Genomic DNA, 24,395 nt, shown 5'->3' with positions numbered 1-24,395 from the left:
ATTCTTTGGGTCAGGAGTGTTATTTGACTTGTTATTTGCTGTATTCCGAGTGCTTAGAGTCTGGCAAGTCATAGGCAGTCAGTCAGTGTTTGTGAAATGAATACACAACTGTAAGAAGCAAAACAAAATTTTATGTTGCTGGTGGAGGAAATGGGCTCTGGAGTTGGGTCTGCTTGAGTTCAAATCCCAGCAACCTTGTTTCCTAGCTGTGATACCATGGACAGGTTATTTAACCTCTCTGAGCCTAAGGTGTTTATGAGGATTAAGTGAGAAATGCATATAGAATGTAGCAAAGTGCCTGACATGCAGTTATCAATCAATACTTACTAGGTATGGTTATTATCATTAACATTGACATGCTTAGTAGTGAAATAAGTTGTCTCTTGTCCTATACTTTTATGCAGAGATAGTCAGCAAATTGCAGTGATTAAAATGTATTTAATGAATTTAAAATAATGTCCAGTTTTAAATGAGAGTGAATGAGCTATTTGTAATCTTGCTTCTTGCCAATCACCTTGCAAAGTGCTTTACTTTTACTATTATTTTAATCGTTTGTATCCTGGCAAATAGATTATATCTTCATTTCACAGGTAAGAAAATAGATTGAGAGGTTAAGTATTTTGCCCAAGGACATGCAGGAGAAATAATAATAAGGTCAGAAACCAAGCATCTCTAACATGACATTAATACAAACCTTAAAATTTTTTTCTTTACCTATTTTTTTGGTAACTTTTTTTTCTAGACCTCAAGGGGAAAAAATCTGAGTAAGAAATTTAGGTACATGGGTAGCATAAGACTGGAATCGCAGGTTTGAGCCTTGTGTAAGGGTTCATGATCCCTGTTCAAGGGAGAAAAATTTCAGTTACCTTCAAAATCTGTCATTGGTAATGAGAATATCCAAATAAGAGTAGTAATGTCCTTAAAGCAATTTTTGTCTGCTATTAAAAGAATAGAAACTACAATAAGCAATGGGATCAGTTTTTTAGATGAAGGATAGTACATTTTTTATGTGAAGGATGGAGCAGTACACAAGCTTTCATGTATCCAGAGAGTAATGAGCCTTGGAGAATCATGAGGTAAACTAATTTCCTTTGATAGAGCTAGCTGGATTTGGTAGGGAGTTTGAAGAGGTTTATTTTCCAATGGGATCATAAGGTATGTTCAAATTCCTGTAAACTAATGGTTCATACCAGTAAGAATCTGGCTGGATCCAGCTTCGTAACAACCAAGGTAGAAATAATGGGGATTTTTAATTACTTTGTTTGTGTAATTTGACTTTGTCACTGATTTCATTAGCCTTTGAATTGCCAGGTTTGACCATTCTGTCTGGGAAAAACAGAATTAAAGCAGTTAGGGTGAAATTCCGTTTAGTTTTTATATAACAGATTGCAGTTCACCTTACTTTTTTACAGAAACAAATGAGGTTGATTCCTGATTAGAGTTTGAAAAGTTGAGGAAAACTTGGTATTTTTTTCTTTAGCAACTGGAATTTTTTGTGCTATCCCAGAGACCTAAATCCACTGGAATTAGCTGAAACGGTTCCTTTATAAATCTTACAACTGTTTCCATCCAATAAATTTGGATTGTACATGTAAAAGAAAACTCTGTGTATCATGGGCTGTATCTTGGGAACATTTTGCGTGATTTTCAGAGTCATTCCATTACTCTACTGTGATTTGATTAAGATTAAAGGCTCTTAATCAGACCGTTAAACAATTCTGGGTCTTAGGTACTAAAGGACAGTTGTGAAATTCTTATTTCAGAATTTCTCAGAAAAGCTAGTTTTACTTATCTACGCTGAATGTTGATGCATAATTCACATTATTACACTACAGGATAAAAACTGGTAGGATATCGAAAGATGGTTTCTATATTTAAGTACATTATGACAGTATTGAGTTTCTTGGTATCTTGTAAATAATTTATATGCCGAAAGATTCATATAGATAGTTTGTAATTGCTGTTTTCTCATTATAGTATATATGCTTTGAGGTATATCTGGAAAGAAGTATAGGACTCAGTTGGCTAAAAAAGGGAGGAGTAGAGAGAGTATTCTTGTCAGTAAAAATGTACATGAAGTATTCAGTGAACAAGTAACCAGTTTGACTTATTTTGGGGAGTTAGGAGTAGAGAAGTAGGTAGAAGTTAGATTGTGAGGGCTTTTCACACCAGATTAAGGAAATTAAAAGCACTGTAACATAGACTAGAAGTAATGTTGAACTATACATTGTAGAATCTGGATTCCAGTTTTTGCTTCATCATTTACTAGGCCCTTACGCACTGGAATATAGACTCTGTTTTATTCTAGGTGCTGAAGATAATGTGTTATCTAGTAGGTATCTGATACCTATTAAACTAGATACTCCATAGATGGCAGTTGAATTAATTAGAATTAATGAGTTAATTCCCACTTTGACCTGGCATTAATCTCTCTGGCCCACAATTTTCTCATTTGAACAAAAAGGGACTCTCACTCAGGTTCTTTGTAGATCTGTGATCCTATGGCCATCTTCCAGATCTAGAGAACTGTTACCATTTAAAAAAAAATTTTTTTTTATTGCTTTTTCTCCCCAAATCTTCCCAGTACATAGTTGTATATTTTTTAGTTGTGGGTCCTTCTAGCTGTGGCATGTGGGAGGCCTCCTCAGCATGGCCTGATGAGCGGTGCCATGTCTGCACCCAGGATCCAAACCAGCAAAACCCTACGCCACCGAAGCAGAGCTTGTGAACTTAACCACTCGGCCACAGGGCCAGCCCATTACCATTTTTGAGCAGTGTGATGTGAGTTAAATGATGTCAGGTGATTGGAAATGGTTGAAGGTCAGATGATTAAATAAAGCCAGGTGGTTGAGCTGGCCTCAGTGTGAAATACAACTTAGAGATGGAGAGAATGGGATTAGTGAGGCCCATCTTAAATTGGTCTAAGTTTGAAGAGGTGAGGTATTGATAATGTGGACTTCAGTTGTCATAATTGTTATGCAAGAGAAGCAGTGATTCTGAGAGGTAACAAAGAAGCCAGTAAAAATCTCATTTTGCCTGGCCAGAGATCTTTGGCTGTTGGAGGGGCAGTAGGAGTTAGAAGTGTTTACCAGCTGTTCTAAACATTTATCTTTGTTTAAAGAGCTCATAGAGAATAATAGTACTTAAGTATTGTGGGGGTAGAAGCATCCAAGAATGACTATGGTTTCTGTTCTGGATTGTGGAAATAATGATGATACCATTGAAAGAAATAGGGAAATCCAGAGAAAAGCACTGACTTTAAGAGAAAGCAGAATTAGGGGCCGACCTGGTGGCGCAGCGGTTAAGTGTGCACATTCTGCTTTGGTGGCCCGGGGTTCGCCGGTTCCGATCCCGGGTGTGGACGTGGCACCGCTTGGCAAGCCATGCTGTGGTAGGCGTCCCACATACAAAGTAGAGGAAGATGGGCACGGATATTAGCTCAGGGTCAGTCTTCCTCACAAAAAAGAGGAGGATTGGCAGCAGTTAGCTCAGGGCTAATCTTCCTCAAAAAAAAAAAAAAAAAAAGAAAGAGGAATTGGAGTTTAGACATGTGAACTGTTGTCTGTATGTGAATGGTGTTTTTATTGTATATACTGAAAACTCTTATTTTGATATATAGAAAAGGCTGGTTTTTATAGATCTAGATTTTTTTGCCCACATTATACCTTTGTCCAAAAAAAACTATCTCATTTTGGTTTTGTTTGTTGCCCCATAGAGTTTAAAAACTTAGCCACATCTTTATGTCTGATAAACCTCTGAAGCAGGGAACAAGGTACCTGTTTTCTAGCTCTTCCATTTTCATTTAGCTAAGCATAGTCCTAAGCAGGCTTGCTCAAACACTTAAGTTAAAGGTAATGTTCAACCCCATTACTGTATTTCTGACCAATTCCTGATATCATAGACCGCCTACTTAGTAGTGATGAATTGTATTGAGCCAGGTATCAGTGGCAACTACTTTGAGATAGCTCCTTAGAATCAGTAGTCATTTCTATAGCCTTTAGAGCAGAAATATTCCTCCCAAAGTTTCCAAGCCCTTATCTTACGCCACTTTTGTTGAGTAATTGAAGCGTTAGTACCTGCTGTCTTGATGGGGATTCATGCTTACCAAATTACAAGGGATAGGACTTTATTCTGTTACCCATTATAACAATGCAATGAACAGTGTTCTTTTCTGCCATCTTTGTTAATGCCATGAAGAAAAACCTTTCCTTAATCCCTAAAATCAAAGTAGTAGTTATTTGGGTTCATTGAGATCTTCCTGGCAAATAGAAATGTCTTTAGGTAGATGTGCATATTGAGGCTTTTAATAATAAGTCTCAGTAAGCAAGAAGAATAAATTCTTACCACTTCTGTTTACAGCTGTTTATTTTTTTTTTAATGTACCATAAGAGAGGGTAAGGCAGTTTACCTTAATATCACTACTTTTTAAATTAGGTAAACAGAGGAACTATTATCCATACTTTTCAAGTGGGTTTAAGGGATATGGCCCAGGTCACACAGATTTGCTATATGAGAGATTGAACTGAGAACCCAACGCCAGTGTTGTGATTTCCTTGTCCAGTGTTCTTTCAGCTACAGATTCTGAGTTTACCTTTTGGTCGTTGAACTCAGTCCCCATTTGCTCTTAAAAGCACAGTTTCAACATAATTATGGGGAAGGGAGTGTTTAGATAAATAGATTTCTAGTGTAGATTTTGATGTCAAGGAGGCAGAACCTGTGGATATAGTGGGTGGAGCTTTGAATAAGTAAAAATCACATTTTGCTTGTCCAGAGGTCTGTTGCTGTTGGCGGAGAAGCAGGAGGATTAGTAGAAGAGTTTCCCTGCCGTTCAGCATTTAGTGTTGTTTAAAGAGCCGATCTAGAATAAGAAGATTGTTGTCTGAGCAGAGCAAATTCTTGTCTGAAAGTTGAGGAAAAATGGCTAGTGGTAAACAAGAAACTTTGCTTCAGTCTGATTTTGATGTCTGTTTTGCTTATGCTGTGGGTTAATGTACTCTGTTAATTTACGTCTTATCCTTTTCCCTCTAACTGTAACAAGTCTATCTTGCCTTTTCTAATGGATTTTACAAAGAAAGATTTTTGCTCAGTGTTTGTCATCGTAAATTCTCATTGCTGCTGCTGCCCTCAAAAGGATTGTGTAAATGAGGTGGGTAAAAATTTCCAGTATATACAGAAGGTATATTGTAGTCATTTGATGATAGGTATAGAAAGTTTCAGTTCAAGTATTGAAATTGTTTACTTCAGAATGCTTTTTAAGATATTTGAAGTTTTGTAGTTTAGTTGAAGTATATTTTGTGTGAGGAGGAAGGAGGCTTTTCTCAATTCTGTGTGGTTAGGAAAAGTTTTATTTCGTGAAAGGATAGTTAAGTGTTACCGTAACACATTTGAAACTTAAGCTTTTAAGAAGCAAGTGCTGACAGTTTTTAAGAACTAGAACATTGAACGAGAGAATACCATATTACAACTCACTTTTCCAGCTGATTAGTTGGTAAACCATAAGTATATAGAATTCAAAGGAAAAGTCAGCGTCTATAAAATGCATGTGTATGTTTTTAGTTTTTCTTAATTTAAATAAAGCAGCATTTTTTATCTTGTATCAACTCTTGATGTGCCCTTGGGGAGTCACAATTGCTTTTTTTTTAATAGTCCGTTTAAGATTGCACAAAAGTGGCCTTTGTTTTTTGTTTTAAGAGAATGCATAATTTTTTGTAACCCCAAAAGTATCTTAAATGGATATACATTAGATGTTCAAGAAGTACTTTTGTTTAATGCAGAGAAACATGCTATTGTCCCATGTCAAAAAGCATAATATGGCACTACTGCCTAAAGAGAGATCCTGTGAATTACCAAAGAAAGAGAGAATATTTCTAGAGCCTGTGAGTTGCTAGCTCTGGAAGAATGGAGTGAGAGGATGTGTTTTTCATTAACTTAATTTTTCTTGTTTTCTTGTATGTAAAATATTAGCCCAATTTATCTACCTTAGTATTCTTTTCTGTTTTGTGTTTTTGAACCTCATTCAGAATAGATGAAGAAAACTGCTTTTCCAGCAGTCAGAACAAGACTGAAATAGGTCTGCATGTGGCTAAATCAGAGAATAAAGGAAAGGGGTGACATTTGGAGAATTTTTAGGCTCTAGTTATTGTTTGTTGAAGTATATGAACCTTGTTTTTAAGAAAAATATCAGTTATTAAAAAATACATTGATTTCTCTCATGTCTTAAGCACAAGAAGCCTATGAGTGTGAGAAGTATATCACAAGCTGTACTTGTTTATTTTTAAGCAGATTTGTGTTATATGTCCCAGATGACTTTTTTGTAGATCACTCTCAGGGTCAGTGAAGTTGCGTACTCATTTTTATGTTTTTGGGGTCATTTTTAATATACAATCCTTGTATATTCTTTTTTTTTTTTTTTGAGGAAGATTAGCCCTGAGCTATCATTTGTGCCCGTCTTCCTCTATTTTATGTGGGACGCCTGCCACAGCATGGCTTGACAAGCGGTGTAGAGGTCTGCACCCGGGATCCAAACCAGCGATGAACCCCGGGTCACTGAAGCAGAATGTGCTAACTTAACCACAGCACCACTAGGCTGGCCCCTACAATCCTTACATATTCTTGCGTCTTCCGAAATGATTCATAATACCTCTGCTAGATATTTTGATAATCCTGGCTTCTTGATGGTAGCTAACCGGTAAAATTTCTTCTTACCTTTCTCGTTATCTTAAGTGGGTAACAGTAAGCAGCCTTAATCTTTTAAAACTAGCTGGTGGCCTGGTAAGGTGTATCTCAGTTTTATTGGATACCTTGGTACGTGCAATACGTTTTTTAAGGCAGCAGTGGCATCTCAATATGTTGTATAGCATTGGTATGGAATTTTCTATACCTAAATCTTGGTTATACCTTGAGAAAGCAGCTTAACCTAGTAGATTCAGGGTGGTATATGATGCACAGTTACGGGTTTTGCTATTATGACCTTATATCTCATTTGTTCAACTAGTATTTCTATTTGTAAATAGGAATTCCTATTTGTAAAGTCATGAGTGTTGTATAGGTTTGCATGGGTAGGATTAATAAGAGGATTATTTATTTTTAAGGCTAACCAAGGATGAGAGCAGGTTTACCATGGATCTTGGTGATTATTTTTCAAGAGAATTCTTCACTTCCTTTTAACCCTAAGCTTTATTATCTTTGGTGATTGTCTTTGAAGTCAAAGATGGCCTTAGGTCAGCAAACTCAATAATTCAAAGAGCTTTCAACCTAGATACTACATTTGATTCTAGCTACCATGAGTATAGGTAGGTAAGTTGGACAGATTCCCCATTTGCTAGACAGGGAATCTGAAGCTCATAGCTTCTTCTTATCCAATTCACACTGAATTCAAGTATTCTGTTCCATCCCTTCATCTTTCGAATATGACTATGCTAAATTGAAACAGAAGAGTATTTTCATATAGTCAGTATGTGTGTGCTTTTATTAACTTAATATGTACAGTTTTACTGCGAGAAGGCCAAACTACATTCCCCTAAAATGCATGTGTTTATGGAAGAAGGAACATATTTCCTAATCATACTCTATATTCTCTCTACCTACTTTCCTGTAACATTTGGAATGTCTCTGCATGCAGAGGCCAACTGTGTGTTGCAAAGAACAGTCTTTCAGATAATTTTCTGCCAATAGTGAATGTTCTACAACTTAATATAGATTGCTCTTCCCATTATATTTATAAATAGCATCTTAAAAGTTTGCTTTTACACAGTTTTTCATGTTTATTGTGGAAAATTAAAAACAAATACAAAACAATCTCCATTGTTTCTACTACCAGAGAACTTTGAGTGTGCATGATTTTTTTCTTAAAATAGTTCTTAGTTCTGCTTGCTCAATTAAAGCAGCCTTTTCCTTCAGCAGCCTTATTTTCTTGTTTTCATTAGAATTACTATGTGAAGACAAAGACCAGTTGAGAAAACTTAGCTGGATTTGAAAACTAAGACTGAGAAAAATACAAATAGTAGTCTTTGTAGTCATTGCTCAGAAACGAACCTTTTAATTACATGGATTTAACTTTAGTGTCGGCCCTACTAGACAGCTCCTTGCTGTGGGAACTTAGCCCTAGAGGTAGAATCCTCCAAATCAGAACTTTTGAAGAATGCAGTGAGTAATTATAATGAGAATTATCCCACACAACTCTGACTTTCTAGAGCTAACCATTTGATGTATTTCATTTTGATCTATGAGAGGTTATACATTTCTGTGACTTATCAAATTATCATCATTAATTTTGTTTTAATACAGTCATGCATTGCTTAGTGATGGGGGTATGTTTTGAGAAATGTGTTGTTAGGTGATTTTGTCGTTGTGTGAGTATCAGAGTGTACTTAAACAAACCTAGATGGTATAGCCTACTACATACCTAGGCTACATGAGACTACCATTGTATATGCAGGTCCATCCTTGATCAAAATGTCATTATGCGGTACGTGATTGTGTATGTTGTCACTGAGACTGTAGATGATTAGAAGTTATTTTAACTTTTCTGCTCCCTCCCCCCTATTTCCCATTCCCTGCGATCTTTGTATATGAATTTATAGTGCCACTTGGACAGTACGCCAGTGTAGCTACTTCAGCTCAATCCGTATCATTAGATGAGGTGGAAATAGGTAATGAGACATTTTTTCCACACCACCTCTCAGATAGGAGTGTTTTGTTGCTTTTATGTCTTATGTATATTTTTCATACATTGTTGAAATTTTTATTTGCAAAGAATTTGCACTTTGTGAAGATTCTAAAATATCACTGTGATGCTATTTAGTATAACATGTAGTAGTGATAGTGAGTTTTCTTCTGAAATTGATTAGAAAACTTGTCTTTCATATAGGTCTGATATATCTCTTTCCATTTTATGTTTCATATGTACAAGACAATTGGCTCTTCAGTTATCATGCCAAACCAATCCAAATCCTTAACTCCTTCTGTACTTTTGACTTTATTAAAGGGTACTTTGTATAATAATAGAATACCTGCCAATCTAAGCGTGTGAATTTATGCTCACACATGGGTTGACTGTTCAAAATAGTTAAATGCTGTGTTGATTAATGTGTTAGAGAACAAGATTGAACAAAAAATCGTCTAACCGGGGCTGACCCCGGTGGTGCAGCGGTTAAGTTCGCATGTTCCGCTTCGGCAGCCTGGGGTTCGCCAGTTCGGATCCCAGATGCGGACATGGCACCACTTGGCAAGCCATGCCGTGATAGGTGTCCCACATATAAAAAGCAGAGGAAGATGGGCATGGATGTTAGCTCAGGGCCAGTCTTCTTCAGCAAAAAGAGGAGGATTGGCAGCAGATGTTAGCTCAGGGCTAATCTTCCTCAAAAAAAGGGAAGGGGGACAAAAAGATCTTCTAACCAATTAGAATATTTGGCCTTCTTTTTAACCAATAACTTCCTTTACCTGAAACAGCAGAAGATATTGACAACAGCCTAAATTTTTCCCTAGCCACCTATAGAGGCTGTGGAAGTTAAGTCACCCCACTATCTAACCATTCCTTATTGTTTTCTTATGGGAGCTAAATTGCCCTACCCAGCTCTGACTGCATAAATCAGCTCCTGCAGGCAAATCAGAAAAAAGGATGGTAAGAAGGCAATCTAGTAGAACCTTAAGAGGCAATAAAAATGAAAGTTCAAAGGCCCTGCATCCGTTAATGTGTATCTGTTGCTATTTTTATGATTTTCAGGGGGTGAAGCCAGCCAGTTTTGACAAAGTAGCAATTCCTGAAGTGAAGGAAATTATTGAAGGATGCATACGGCAAAACAAAGATGAAAGGTAAGTTGCCTCTTTTGTCCTGGGTATTGCTTAAGCAAAACCTAAAATGTAATATGCTCTGACTACAACACTCAATCTAAGGTATATTTAATGTTAGTTGTGATTAGTTTCTCCATTTATGTCACATAATATCTTTAAAAGTAGAATTCTTTCCATTGAAGGTAGTATTCATATTTGATATGCTGAAATTATGTATAATGTGGTGTAGTAGAGTTTGAGTAAACCAGAACCACCTTAAACATAGCTACTACAGTCAGGGAAAACTACTTGTAGCATCAGCGTGTTTTATAATACTCAGTAGCGTTCAGTCTCTAACACAGCAGATCTGTTCCTTAGTCTTCTACTCATTGAATTCTAAAAGGTGAAATAAAATCTTGGCTATTTAAAATCAAGTCAACTATACAAGTCTTGATTTGCTGTCATTACGCCAGAATTGAAGAAGAGCAAAACATCAAAATTCCTTTGAGTTAAAAGAGACGACTTCGTCCAAAGCTTAGGAGATCTGGCTTGGTCGTTTGTACTAACAGAAGACTTTTCTCAGAGGAGTAGCAAGTATCTGATCTGCCATATAGCTGATTCATCACCCATTAGGTATGGCAAAGGTCCAGTGTCTGTTTTTGAAAAATAATCTACCTTCACCATAACCCCTCAGCCTCCAAAAAAGAACAAATTAGACCAGCCAGTACAAATAAAAATTGTAAATTGAGCATAATCTACCTCCTGAAGAATGTAAGCAATCAGGTATATCAACCAAATTAAAGAATTCCATATCTTCACTTCTCCAGTCTCATTCTTTTCATAACCTTGTTATTTGGAAGAGCTTTTTAGTAGAAATTTAATTTGGGTTTCTAGTTTTATATACCCTGATTGGAAAGGAGAGTCCTTAAGACCTTTCTTTCTTTTTTGTTTTTTTTTTTCACTATAAACAAAGGAATATTTGTTTTGAGTCTTAGAACCTATTACTCTGTTTCTTTTCTGGATGAAAGTTTACCAGATTACTGGTATTTTGAAACCATTTATCTAAAGAAGATTATTCCACAATCAGACTTCTGCTTGCCTAGTACACAAATTGTTGAACAAGGAATTGAGAGAATTTATTGGGGTAAATAAAGATTGCTATAGTAGAAGGTATTGAAAGATAGCTAATTGGATATTGGTCAAGGATCAGATGAGATCATATACATAGGAGGATTTTTGTTACCTATAAATGTTAACTATTTTTGTTAACTATAAATAAATATATATATAAACTATATAAATGATTATGTGGCATTTTGAAGCTATGATATTCTATGTATTGCTGTTATTAGTACACTTAACTAATATGAGATTAGATCATTAGATTAAAAAAGGATCATTTCAGCTTTATTCATAAATGAGATTGTTATGATGTTCTGTAACTTAGAGTGAAACTCTATAATCACTATTCAAATGGAGCAATGTAGAAATGAGTTATAAAATTTCCCTCATTTTTCTTTTCACAGTCTTTTTTCATTATTCCAAGCATAACAAATATTAGTCACACTTGAAAATTATCTTTTCAATCTAATAGGATTTTGTTTTTGTTTCTTTTCCCTCTCTTTGGAAGATATTCTATCAAAGACCTTTTGAACCATGCCTTCTTCCAGGAGGAAACAGGGGTACGGGTAGAATTAGCAGAAGAAGATGATGGAGAAAAGATAGCCATTAAATTATGGCTACGTATCGAAGATATTAAGAAATTAAAGGGAAAATACAAAGACAATGAAGCCATTGAGTTTTCCTTTGACTTGGAGAGAGATGTGCCAGAAGATGTTGCTCAAGAAATGGTAAATTAACACTAATCAGCTGTTTAAAAATTGTTGCAGATTTATATACATTGATATTGTTTAGTAAAAAAGCATTTTATGAGGCAGTATGTATGGCATATCCCACTGATATAAAATTGTGTTGATTAATGGGCCCCAAATTATTTTTATTTAAGGAAAAGATCTACAGACATAGATATGTATAAGTATGGATACATGAGTGGATTAGATAGATAGATAGATAGATAGAACAAACTATAATGCATTCTGAAGTAATTTTGAAAGTGGGTAAGGTTGAATGATTCCTAATTTATATAAGCCTATTTAGTTAGAATGACAAATTATGTTTTCTAAATATTAATACATTAGCCTTTGATCAGTCATCTGGATAAACTGTATAAATAGATCGTAAATTATTTTTACTTTGAAGGGAGTTTTCAAGATCAATTTTTAGTTGGCAGCCTTTGGTGAATCATTTTTTGAAGGATGTCTAAAAGACTACTTTTCAAGAAGGAAGTACTTCACCAATTTTAGGCTTGCTATAGTACCTAAAATAGCCATTACTATGCAAAGATACAGACTATCTCTATTAGAATTTATAAGAACCATTTAGTAGTAGTTGCCTCTGAGAAGTAGTCAGGTATGAAAGAGATTCTTATTTTTAATTTTTAGTTTTTTATAACTGTTTGAGAGGTTCCTTTTTCCCCCCCTCCCAAAGACCTAGTACCTAGTTGTGTATTCTAGTTTTAAGTTCTTCTAGTTCTTCTATGTGAGCCACCGCCACAGCATGGCTACTGACAGATGAGTGGTGTGGTTCCACGCCCAGGAACCACACCTGGGCTGCCAAAGTAGAGTGCACCGAACTTTAACCACTAGGCCATCAGGGCTGGCTGTGTTTTGTTTTGTTTTTTTTTTTAACCTTCTTACTTTTACCACAGTTGTTTTATCTAGTTAAGTGGTTGCCTAGTGAAAGGAAGTAAAAGCAACAGAAGTTAATGGTTACATATAAGCAGGAAATTGCATAAATAGAATAGAAGGAGCCTTATTTGGTTTAACAACTTTGATTTTTAGGTTCCTCACTGTTTTGTTATTGTAAAGAATAAAGATACATCCATCCTGTGAGTCTCTACAAAGATGATGGGGAAATGCATAACGCAAACCAGTACTTTCACAGTTTGGTTAAGACCAGTCTTTAGAGAATTCTTTCTTCTCTGTCTTCTCTACTTTTCTCTCCAAAAGTACCTTTTTTGTTTTATATTTGCTTTGTTTTCTTTTAATATTCCACTGCTTCCTAATATGCACCCTTTTATACGGTAGGTAGAGTCTGGGTATGTCTGTGAAGGTGATCACAAGACCATGGCGAAAGCCATCAAGGATAGAGTGTCATTAATTAAGAGAAAACGAGAGCAGCGGCAGTTGGTGCGGGAAGAGCAAGAAAAAAGAAAGCAGGAAGAGAGCAGTCTCAAACAGCAGGTGGAACAACAGTCAAGTGCTTCCCAAGCAGGAATCAAGCAGCTCCCTTCTGCTAGCACCAGCGTCCCTGCTGCCTCAACCACTTCAGCTTCAGTTTCTACACAAGTAGAACCTGAAGAACCTGAGGCAGATCAACATCAACAACTACAGTACCAACAGCCTAGTATATCTGTGTTATGTAAGTATTTGGGACGTGAACAAGTATGCTAATGATACTCCTCATTGACTTATCTTCTTATTCCTCATTTTACACTGGCCTCTTGGTTTTGAATTATGAATCCAACATATCAGAAGTTTGAAATGGTTGCCTTCTACCTTTTCATTCTAAGGTCCATGAGTAACCAAATAGAAGGGTTGGACGATGAGGAAACGTCATTAGTAAATAGAGTAATTCTATAGGTTCTAATATCTTAGAAGTTCCGATTTGTAGATTTCTACTTTTCACAATTCCTTAAAAGAAAATGTAATTAATAATGAAAAATGAGCAAGTTTATCTTAGCCACTTATAATTGAACCCGTTAATTTGGTTCAACTCTTAGTAAAGCTGAATAACTTTACTAGTTTCTAGCTTATAAGCTAGAAACTAATGAGACCATTAGTTATTAATTGAACTACCTGCTTAATACTAAGAACCCGTTGGTCTCCAAAGTTAAGATTTTGAAAGCTGTGTCAAACTTAAAGCTGACTAACACCATTCCATTGTCTTTCCCTTAATCTTCAAGTAATGAGTATGCGATAGCCAGGGGATTTTTTTTAAAAGACATTAAAACTTTTTTCCAATGGATCCCTCATTTAAACATAGAAATCTACTCAGTAAAGTAAGTAATAGTCACTTTTTATTTAGTTCAGATCTGTGCAAAGATAAAACTAATTAACCCTGAAGTCATGGTTTTGTGATGGGAAAATGTGAATCTCCTTTTTGTAATTTGTCTCTCTCTCTCTGTTTTTTGGCAATTCATTTCTCCTTCAGCTGATGGGACCATTGACAGTGGTCAGGGATCTTCTGTCTTCACAGAATCTCGAGTGAGCAGCCAACAGACTGTTTCTTATGGTTCCCAACATGAACAGGCACATTCTACTGGCACTCTCCCAGGGCATACAGCTTCTGTTGTCCAAGCACAGTCTCAGCCCCATGGGGTATATCCACCCTCAAGTATGGTAAGTAACTGCATAGGAGAGTGTAAGCCTGAAATGAGAGCCAATAGATAATGTGTTAAATGCAAATTCTTCCTACTATCCAAGGAACAGCATGAGTATGAAGCAGAAAATATAAATGGTGTATTTCTAAAGGAATTAGGTTTATTATAGAGTATAATTGGAGTGGTTCACACAGAATAGAATCTATGCAGTAATGTGTGGGAATCAGCTGAACTTCCTATGTGGAGAAACTATGTACAAGATTAGACTAATCTGCATTCAATTAAAGATAATGCTCTCTTTAGCACTTGTTGAGACTATTCAAAGCAGCATAAGTTGGACATGAAAATGGTTTGGGAGTGGGGATGAGAAGAGTTTTTCAAAAGCTTACTTATTAAAAGCATTACTAAGTATTTTCTGTAAGATTTTTTTATTGTATAAAACACAGGTAAGACCTTCAAATGATTATAGAATGCTGCATGTGAGTACTCTAGAGTGAAGAAATCCTTTATTTGTATGACCGTTTAATTTAGCGCTTGTGTTTAATCATCAGTTGCTATGCGTGTTCCTGCCTTAAAGTCTGTGTTGGACACAAGTTCCTTCCCCAGTATATGTTCATTTGCTTTTTCCCTTTATTTGGTATGTGTTTTATTACTGATTTATTTTCTGAATCAACTTATGGAGATTATTTACTGAATTATTTTATGTATTTTTAATATATATGTATACATACACACACATACGCATGCACATACACACAATTCTTACTCCATGTTTTATATTAGCCACTCTTGCTTCTCATATAGAAAATGTTAAAGTAGATCATCAGATAATGCCACATTTCTTTTGTTGACCCTCCATAAGTCTTCAGAGGTAAATAAAATACATGAGCTGCCTCAGGAAGCAATCAGAGAGTAACTGGTCACTGTATAGCACTTGTTTAGTGAGATCTTTAGGCAGAAAGATATTCCCTCTCTCTCAGAAAGCTTATAATCTGAATTTTGTGGAATTCTTGCTCTTCATTAAATGAAAATCTTTCTCTGTTAAGAAAATACTTCTACTTGCTCTTGTCTTTTATTCTACAGCTTAGAGTAAAAGACGTTTATTTGAGTCCATTCATCAGTCCTGCGTTGGCTAGGTCTCAAGGTAATTGGCCACAGTAACACTAGGAAAACTGCTAATGCACTGATGTTTTAACAGTCTACTTTTTGACCTTTAAAATAATTAGGTAGGGTAGAAGAACTTTATAAAGACTATATAGAGATATTTCTCTGATCTGACGATTATTATTTGTTGGCATTTCTTGTCAGTTTCTACTGTTGTTCTGATTGATTGTTTTCTGGATCATCATAACTAGATTTTTTAAAAACTATTTTTAATCTCTTGGCTTTCCTCATCACAGGGTTATGAACCTTGGGTCTCTATTTTAGAAAAGGAAATGGAATGATCATTTATGAAGATTATAAATATTTGAGCCACAAACATAGCTATGTTTATTGATACTCTAAAAGCAGACTGTTAATGACAGTCTTGCCTTGTAATGATAATATTTTGTGGCGGTATCATGAAGAGTTACTAAACATTGAGGGTTTTTTGAAATTTTATAATTCTGTTCCTTTCGTATTCTAGAAGGAATTTACTGTGGCTTACAGTAATGTATCAATTATAAGTGGAATTTTAAAAATTAGGATAAAGGAGAAACAAGGGTGAAGAAAAACAGAACCAGGAATGAAGCTAAGTAATGATATGATGATACTTATATACTTGCTACCAGTAGGCCACAAATTTGACTCAAAGCATTCTATGCAGCCAGTTTGGGAAAAGAAGATGTAATTAGTTACACAATTCACAGTACCTAAAAGGAAATAACAGACTTCCTCACGACAGCCTTCAGTGTTAGATGTACTGCTTTGTAGCTGTATTAAAACCTTTATGTTAAGATCCCTCAAATTTTGTTAACCTAAGTTGAATCTCTGATATGCCTGAAAAAATTTTTAAGTTATCCTTTAGAGATTCACATTTAAAATATTTTTCTCTTGACTACTTTAATAGAAATACAGACTGTTTCCTGTATCTATTGTGAGTTACTTCTAGAAAGCTAATGCTTTTCCTAGTAGAGGTTACTTTTTACCTGTACAGATAAAGATAGGCAAGTGAGATAAAATACTGTAAGCCAACAGCTTTTTTAGTCTGAAGCCTTCTAAAATAGAATTGAGAAGCTTTTTCTGATGTTTCCAGAGCTCCTGCAAAGTAACCTAGTCTGAAAATCTTCTACATCTTATAAGGTACATTAAACTAATAGAATTCATTCTTGTTTGATCTTAATAAGTTTATGGAAACTACAAGCCAATAGTCATTGTTTTCCCTGTGTGTTCTGCTACCTCAGTTGGTCAGTCTTTCTTATTCAGGCACTCATAACAATTGATCTTATTTCAGAATACTTAGGACAATAGTTGATCATTATCGTGATTGTTCATTAAAAAAACCTGTGCTTGACCAACAGTCTAGAGAGAGTAGTGGTGATCTGCGAGGTGTGCTTTGTGGAATTATATCTCGCCTCAAAAAAGTTGGCTTTGTGGAATTTGGGGAGGATGAAACATTTTTATGTCAACTATACCCTGTTATCATTGTACATTTGGTTATTTTGTTTTCAAGGTACTGTGTTTTTCATGTGTGTGTTTGTTTTCTGTTTAGCCTCGTCGCGGCCGTAGCATGTCGGTTTGTGTTCCCCATCTTTCTGCTGTTCCCTTTCTGTCCCGCATCTCTCCCAGTGCTCCTTCCACCCCACCACCAGTGCTGTCTGCACCTCTTTGTCCTTCCCTCCTTCGGACTGCCCCTGAGGAAACTTTTGCCGAAAAGCTTTCTAAAGCATTGGAGAGTGTCCTGCCTATGCACTCTGCCTCTCAGCGCAAGCACCGACGCTCCAGCCTGCCTTCCCTCTTTGTCAGTACTGTATGTAACAAACTTCCTGACAAATGAAAATTTATTACCAATGAATACATCCAGGCATCAAGAATTTTAATAAAAATTATATAAAGAACAGAACTTAACTTAGTAATATGTTATGCTTTTAGGATACCAGTTCTTCCTGTAGGACACTTTTTTGTTATAAGGCTTTAAAGAGAAAAAACAGCAAGGAGGTAATGAGAAAGAATGCTTGTAACACCCTTGGCACATATCAGTGGGTGCACAGTAAAATTTAACTATAATAAAATATTCTCCTATCCCCCAGTGACATATACAAATCTTTGCATTTTCATATCCTAGTAAAGAATATGTGTATTATTTAGTTTTAAACTTATTAGCTTAATCAAAAGCAAATTTTCGCTTTATCAGACATTACTCAAACACATTTTCTCTCACTTTATTCTAAAGAGAAACTGATGAAGCTGGATGAATCCATTTTTTCCCATAGTCAGTGAAGAATAATTGAAGAGTGAAAATTGGTTTTAATTTGCTAGCTGTTTAAAACGCTGTGTCAGCAAACTAAAAGGCCACATGATGTTCCTTCATGGAAGTTTTTCTTCTTAGTTTGAGTAAGGTGGGACCTTAACGCTAATGAATACATTAAGTACACATATAGTACGTATGATTTTCTTTGGCCCCATTCATGTCTATAAATGACTTATCTTTTAAGGTTGTTTTAAATACTGTGGGACCTTGCTGCTGCTTCTCCAGATAGAGAATATAGTTAACATTTTGATCTAGCGATCCCAAAATCTTCAGATTTTTACCCAGGAGAATGATTAACTATATACTGCTTTATGGCTTTGGGCTACTCAAATAAACAACAGTAAAATAGAGCATTTTGATTCAAAATAGAAACCTTTTAGTTGTTGTGAGGAAGTAACAGTTGAGCCGTTTGCTCACTTGATGGGGTCTAGCCTATTGAAAAAATGAGACTGATCTACTCTTTTAAAAAAGGGTCCATGAAAGTGAGCTATTGCAGTGTACACTGCTTTTGGCAAGGTATGATTCTAAATTTAGAGTCTTAAATCTAGAACTCCTGTGAACAAAAAGTGCTGTTAAATCAAGTCAGCTATTATTTATATTATCCTTTTCACCTAATTTGAACACCAAATTATTCAACGCTTAACTAGGATCAGAAAAGTGGGCATTCATTGATTTGGCATCTGGGATATGTTTCGTGTGGTAAAATTAACTGCATCTGGTTTGGAATAGACAGGAAAGACATTTCTATCACTTGTCAAGTTGTGTGTTTTACTATCCACCAAAAATCTCTTTTGATTCTAGTTAGAAGGCATGCTCTTAGTTGATAAGAAAGTAACACTGAAGCCCCTAACACAGCACAGCATAATAAGAATACAGAATATAGAAATACTTTATACAATAACTTAAATTGAAGCACATTTCTTATGGTATGAAAATTGTTGGACTTACTGTCTTCCTTTAACTCTAACTCTTCCTTTAACTCTTTTTCCACTGATGTAATTTACATTGTCTTAAGAATGAGCATATTAATTGTGGGTAAAAACAGAATAACTACTTAGTTAAATTCTTCCATTTCCTTTGAAAGAGGAAAGTTGTGAAAAAGCAGCTCTTATCTAATGCAAAGAGTCTCACAAAATAATTTTATTGACCCTGGATGTATTTAATGGATTTTTACTATGCACATAATTTCCAAAAAGCATTGTTATTTCTTTATTAATTATAAATTTGGTGTAACCATTTCATAGGGTTACACAGAGCTAGCTACCCAGTTGTGCATGTCTAATGTAATTTCACATATGAATGTATGAATTACTTGTCTTATTCATGTTGATACAGCCTCAGTCCATGGCGCATCCGTGTGGGGGGACCCCAACATACCCAGAATCACAGATATTTTTCCCAACTATTCATGAACGTCCAGTTTCTTTTTCACCACCTCCCACCTGTCCACCGAAGGTGGCCATTTCCCAGCGACGTAAGAGCACCTCCTTCCTGGAAGCCCAAACTCACCACTTCCAACCCTTGCTGAGGACTGTTGGCCAAAATCTTCTTCCACCTGGTGGCAGCTCAACTAACTGGACACCAGAGGCCATAGTTATGTTGGGTACTACAGCCAATAGAATAACTGGAGAGCCATGTGAGATACAGGTCCATCCTATGTTTGAACCAACTCAAGTTTACAGTGACTATAGACCTGGACTAGTACTATCAGAAGAAGCTCATTATTTTATTCCTCAGGAAGCAGTGTATCTAGCTGGGGCACATTACCAGACCCAGGTGGCAGAACAGTATGAGGGTATTCCATACAACTCACCAGTACTGTCAAGTCATATGAAACAGATACCTGAACAGAAGCCAGTACAAGGGGGCCCTACCTCAAGTTCTGTCTTTGAATTTCCATCTGGACAGGCTTTCCTGGTAGGACACCTTCAGAATTTAAGATTAGATTCTGGATTGAGTCCAGGATCTCCCCTCTCTAGTATTTCTGCACCTATCAGTACAGATGCTACACGTTTGAAATTTCACCCTATCTTTGTTCCTCATTCCGCGCCCGCTGTGTTAACTCATAACAATGAGAGCAGAAGCAATTGTGTTTTTGAGTTTCACGTTCACACTCCAAGCTCCTCTTCAGGAGAAGGAGGAGTTTTACCTCAGCGTGTTTACCGAAATCTGCAGGTTGCAGTGGACTTGAATCAGGAAGAACCACCTCCTCAATCAGTTGGATTACATGGCGGCCTGCAGCCTGTGACTGAAGAACAGCATAATTACCATGCCCCAGAATTGACCGTTTCTGTGGTAGAGCCTATCGGACAGAACTGGCCAATAGGAAGCCCAGAATATTCCAGTGATTCCTCACAAATTACTTCTTCAGACCCCAGTGATTTTCAATCACCTCCCCCTACAGGGGGAGCAGCTGCACCTTTTGGCTCTGACGTCTCATTACCCTATATCCGTCTGCCTCAGACAGTGTTACAAGAATCCCCACTTTTCTTCTGTTTTCCCCAAGGAACCACATCTCAGCAGGTTTTATCTGCCTCAGTTTCTTCAGGAGGATCCGCACTCCATCCACAGGTTATAGGAAAACTTCCACGATTCTTTTAAACTGCCTTACCATTACATTTAATTTTTCTATCCCTCCTTTCCATTTATGAGGAATATTATTTAATTTTATTAGTAGAGTTTCTCCATTTGGGGGGGATTATAAACTGCTTGTATTTAAGAACCAAACAGGAGAGAGAAGCTGCCTAATATGTACAGAGAGAAGCTTACCTATAATATGTGCAAACCCTTGGAAAAGAGAACACAAAAACTAGAATTTTAGTCACTTGTCATAATTCTATTCATATGTAGATTATTTTCAATTAGTAATGAAAATGCACATGTCTGTAATGTAAAGTTGACTCATCATTGATTATTTACAAATACTAATGCGAAATATTTCTTTCTCCCTAGAGACAAATATGGTTAGTTTTTTATAAAAATAGAAAGGTTAGCATTTTTTTTCTGTAAAATGAAAAGAATGGAAGATAGGGAATACTTTTCTTTTCCCTGGTAGTATTAAGAATACACAAAATTTTCATTAGTGTGGAAACATCTTAAAAGACAGAAAAAGAAAACATCTTAGGAATTTGTCTTAACAAATGAAGAGGTCTTTTTAAAATGGAATTTAGTCAAACGAGCCACTGTATTATATGTCCAAGTAAAATGTTAATCCCTGAAATTGACTGATTGTAATTTTTAGCAGCTAAGTTATAATCTAGAGTGGGTGGTAGGGTTTTGTTTTGCTTTAAGAATTTGTCATATATGTTGCAAGCTAAAGAATATTAGATATCTTAGGCCTTGGTTTTTTCCTCAAACTTAAATCTTGTTATTTATGTCTATGAGCATATGTACTCTCGCACAAAAAGACTAATGGACATAATAGGATTCACGAAGTGGAGTCAGTATTAACTATTTCCTATATTCCTTTGATATATTTTATTAAATGTGTAAGTCTTATAAAATCTATATAGGAGACTTTGCAGTTATATATTCAAGACATCATTTGGATCTTTTAAATATTCCACTCTTTTGTAAAGTAATATATGTTCTTCTTTGTACTTTCTTCCTATGTTCTTCCCCCATCAGGGGCATAACCAACTCTGAAAATGTACAGAAAGTATCAGTTAGAATAGTACCAAGAAACAGGGAGATCTAGAAACTTGAGAAGTATACTGCAGAAGCATGCAGTATATTCACATTGATACACTAGTTGTCAGTCTGTGCTGTAAATCTTAACGTACTACCAGCCATTCTCCTTCAGATTTTCTGAAGTAAAATTTCAAATATCAGGTAGTTAATTTACAGACATATTGCAGAAAGAATGAATACTTACAGTGGTTAAGATGCAGTGGAATGGGATGTCATATCCAAGCTAGCTTCAAGGAAACCCCTCTAAACTGAAATGGAACAGCAAAGGTGGGCCTTTTCATTTCCTTAATTTACCTATCTTTCCTGCATTTATTTCTCACTTATTTTAACTTTGACTTCTTCTAGGTTAGGGTTTCCCAAATTCAACACTACTGATGTTTTAGGTTGGATAATTCTTCATTGTGGGTGTCTGTTCTATGCCTTGTAGGATGTTTACCAGCATCCTTGGCCTCTCCCTACCACATGCCAGTAGCAGCCACCTCCCCCAGTTGTGACATCCAAAAATGTCTTCATATTGCCAAATGTCCCCTTAAGGGAGGGGGGCAAAATCACTCCTGGTTGAGAACCATTGCTCTCTGTACTTGGCAGTTAATGATGATAACAGATTTTTTACCTTTTTCATAAAAGTCATCATAGTACTACAAGAAGTAGCAGAAAGAATCAAATAAGCATTATCAAATACCCTTTTTTCTCTAATTGTTCAGATACAGAGTTTTTTCACATTGATAGTCTTATTACTTTTTTCCTGGTTATTATATTTTCAGTAATAATTTTATTACAAATCTTATAATATTTTAGCCAGCTAAAGTTGTAGCCTGAGCAGCAGTGGTAGGTTAGGTTTTAAGCATCAGTGGTTTTTGAATGGGATCAGAATATGTTCTGTGATAGGATGCTTCTCTAACCTTTCCTTACAAGAGGTGCCCCAACAGTGTCTCCCATACATCCTTAATCAAGCTAATGTTTCATTTTGCTCAAGCACACTCTCAGGAGTTTAAATATCTATTGCAAAAGCCTGATCTCTCTGTGCATTTACCTTAGGGCTTCTCTGATTTGTTGTATTCACTTCTTTCCTCCAGGCACAGGGGCAGAGCCAGGGTCAGCCATCCTCAAGTAGCTTAACAGGCATTCCATCCTCCCAGCCCATACAACATTCTCAGCAGGTGAGAACAACTCATTGCTACATTTTATGGATTAGCAGTAGCCAAAACACTGTTTTATATCTTTCACGATTTAGATTCCTGATGTAAATAGCCTGCTAAATTTTTGAAAGGAAAATAAAGAGAAATAATATTCCTTGTGTCCAGTACCATTTTAGAGAATCTCTTTTATTTAATGTATTTTTGAACAATCTGCTAGATTAGACATATATTGAAATTCAAAAGAAGCATTGTTACTGATATGTTATAACTTATCTGCCTTCTTAAACAGATGATTCTACACATAATTTAATAGTACAAAGAATACCAATTTTCTTTCTACTTTCATAACTTTTTATGAGCATTTTGCCATCACTTTCATTCTGCTTGACTCTGACAATACTACACTCCTTTGTAATTATTTCTAATCTGTGGGATGGAGTATCAGATTTTATGCTAAGAGGCACTGAATGAAAGCCTAAGAACAACTACTTCATGAACTTTTAAAATTTATTTTAAACTTCTGATTTGGGGAATTTGTTTTCAAAAGTTCAAGGAACTCAAGAGGTTAATACAATGCTGATGTATTCAACAGCAAAACTGGTAATTCTAAAATTAATTATCTATGGTTCATCACTCATATTAGTTAATAGTAATTATTTGCGTGAGAATAATGCTTTTTTGGGCACAATTGAATATTTATTCGCTGTTTCAAATAAAATTTGTAGCCACTACACAGGTCATAAAAACTTCCCAATGAACTATTTCATTGATAGTTCTCTACGAAATGTGTTTTTGAACCACCAAATTATGAATTGGCTTCTGTTTCTATTAATTTTTGAAACAAAACTTTTAATTCTTAATACAGATGGTCTGCTTCCAGTCCAGTGTGTGATCAGGTAGTCATTTGATACTACTAAGATTAAGATGTTCATTCTATAAGATTAATTTGGTTATATATACATTTACTCTGTGACAAACACCTCTATGTTATAGAATTTAAGGGCTGGGAATTATGTACTTGTCTTGGTCCTGCCCTTTCTTCCACATAAGTATCTGAATCTATATATAATTATAGTTAAGTTCAAATAGTCACATTTTTGCCAACCTTAACAAATTCTATTTTAATTAAATTAACAACCCCAAATAAGAATACAAATTAAAAGTTAACATAAAGCTAATTGAGAACAGAAGCACTATCTTGGGTACTAGTCTCCTGATTTGCTTTTCTTTGGACACAGGCCAACACCAATAAACTGAGCAAATTTAAGTGTGTGCTTTGTTTTTCCTTTTCCAAAGGAATTTGTTATATGTCTAGTATTTGAGCATATATATATGTATACTTACTACCAAGTGAAGAAGATAGTGAAATAAGTCACTGAGTTCAGTAGTGAGAAAAGTGTGTGGGAGCAAGGGAGGGCAATTCCATAAATGGTCAAGTTAAAAGAATTAGGTAGTTGACCCTTCTGAGGGAAAATATGGCTAAATGGTGATCTCTACATTACAAACAAAAATTAATTTGTTTCAGTGATGCTTTTTTTTTTGATACAGTTTATTTTGTGACTTATTTTCAATTTATGCCATCTAGAATAATAACTTTTCCAGAGTCACATAGCCAGTAAGTGGATAGAACTAAAAATTCGAGATTTCTAGAATAGTGTTCTTTTTTCTGTATTAAAGTTCTACAGGGACTTATATTCTAAAAAGGTACCCAAGAACCTGCATTTATTTGTTTTAGCTACTGGGGTTTCATATAGAAAAAAGAAAAGTTGTAAACCTTCTATACTATATGGGTAGAGTCTGTCTATTTTTAGATGTGATTTTTGTTTTACATACTGTCAGGTCCCAAAGCCCACCTTAGGGAACCATATTTCTAGTTTTATTACAGTGAGGAAAGAAATGTACT

General features: G+C 35.7%; 1 protein-coding gene across 50 annotated transcripts in view; it reads left to right on the top strand.

The window, feature by feature from the left end:
* Nucleotides 1–24,395, top strand: part of WNK1 (WNK lysine deficient protein kinase 1) — a 163,836-nt gene that overhangs the window by 97,490 nt on the left and 41,951 nt on the right. For 23 of the 50 annotated variants that reach the window (XM_070620411.1, XM_070620410.1, XM_070620425.1 and 20 more), the window contains exons 5-9: nucleotides 9,725–9,813; nucleotides 11,402–11,621; nucleotides 12,918–13,251; nucleotides 14,044–14,231; nucleotides 22,430–22,513. In XM_070620411.1, coding sequence (XP_070476512.1) covers nucleotides 9,725–9,813; nucleotides 11,402–11,621; nucleotides 12,918–13,251; nucleotides 14,044–14,231; nucleotides 22,430–22,513 — 915 coding nt within the window. Of the gene's footprint in view, nucleotides 1–9,724; nucleotides 9,814–11,401; nucleotides 11,622–12,917; nucleotides 13,252–14,043; nucleotides 14,232–18,998; nucleotides 20,235–22,429; nucleotides 22,514–24,395 lie in introns of all 50 variants that reach the window. The other 27 variants (XM_070620388.1, XM_070620386.1, XM_070620385.1 and 24 more) reach the window with 2 other exon arrangements.

Source organism: Equus przewalskii, chromosome 5 (genome assembly GCF_037783145.1).
Source record: "Equus przewalskii isolate Varuska chromosome 5, EquPr2, whole genome shotgun sequence".
Lineage (NCBI taxonomy): Eukaryota > Metazoa > Chordata > Mammalia > Perissodactyla > Equidae > Equus > Equus przewalskii.
This window is presented reverse-complemented; position numbering and strand designations above follow the sequence as displayed.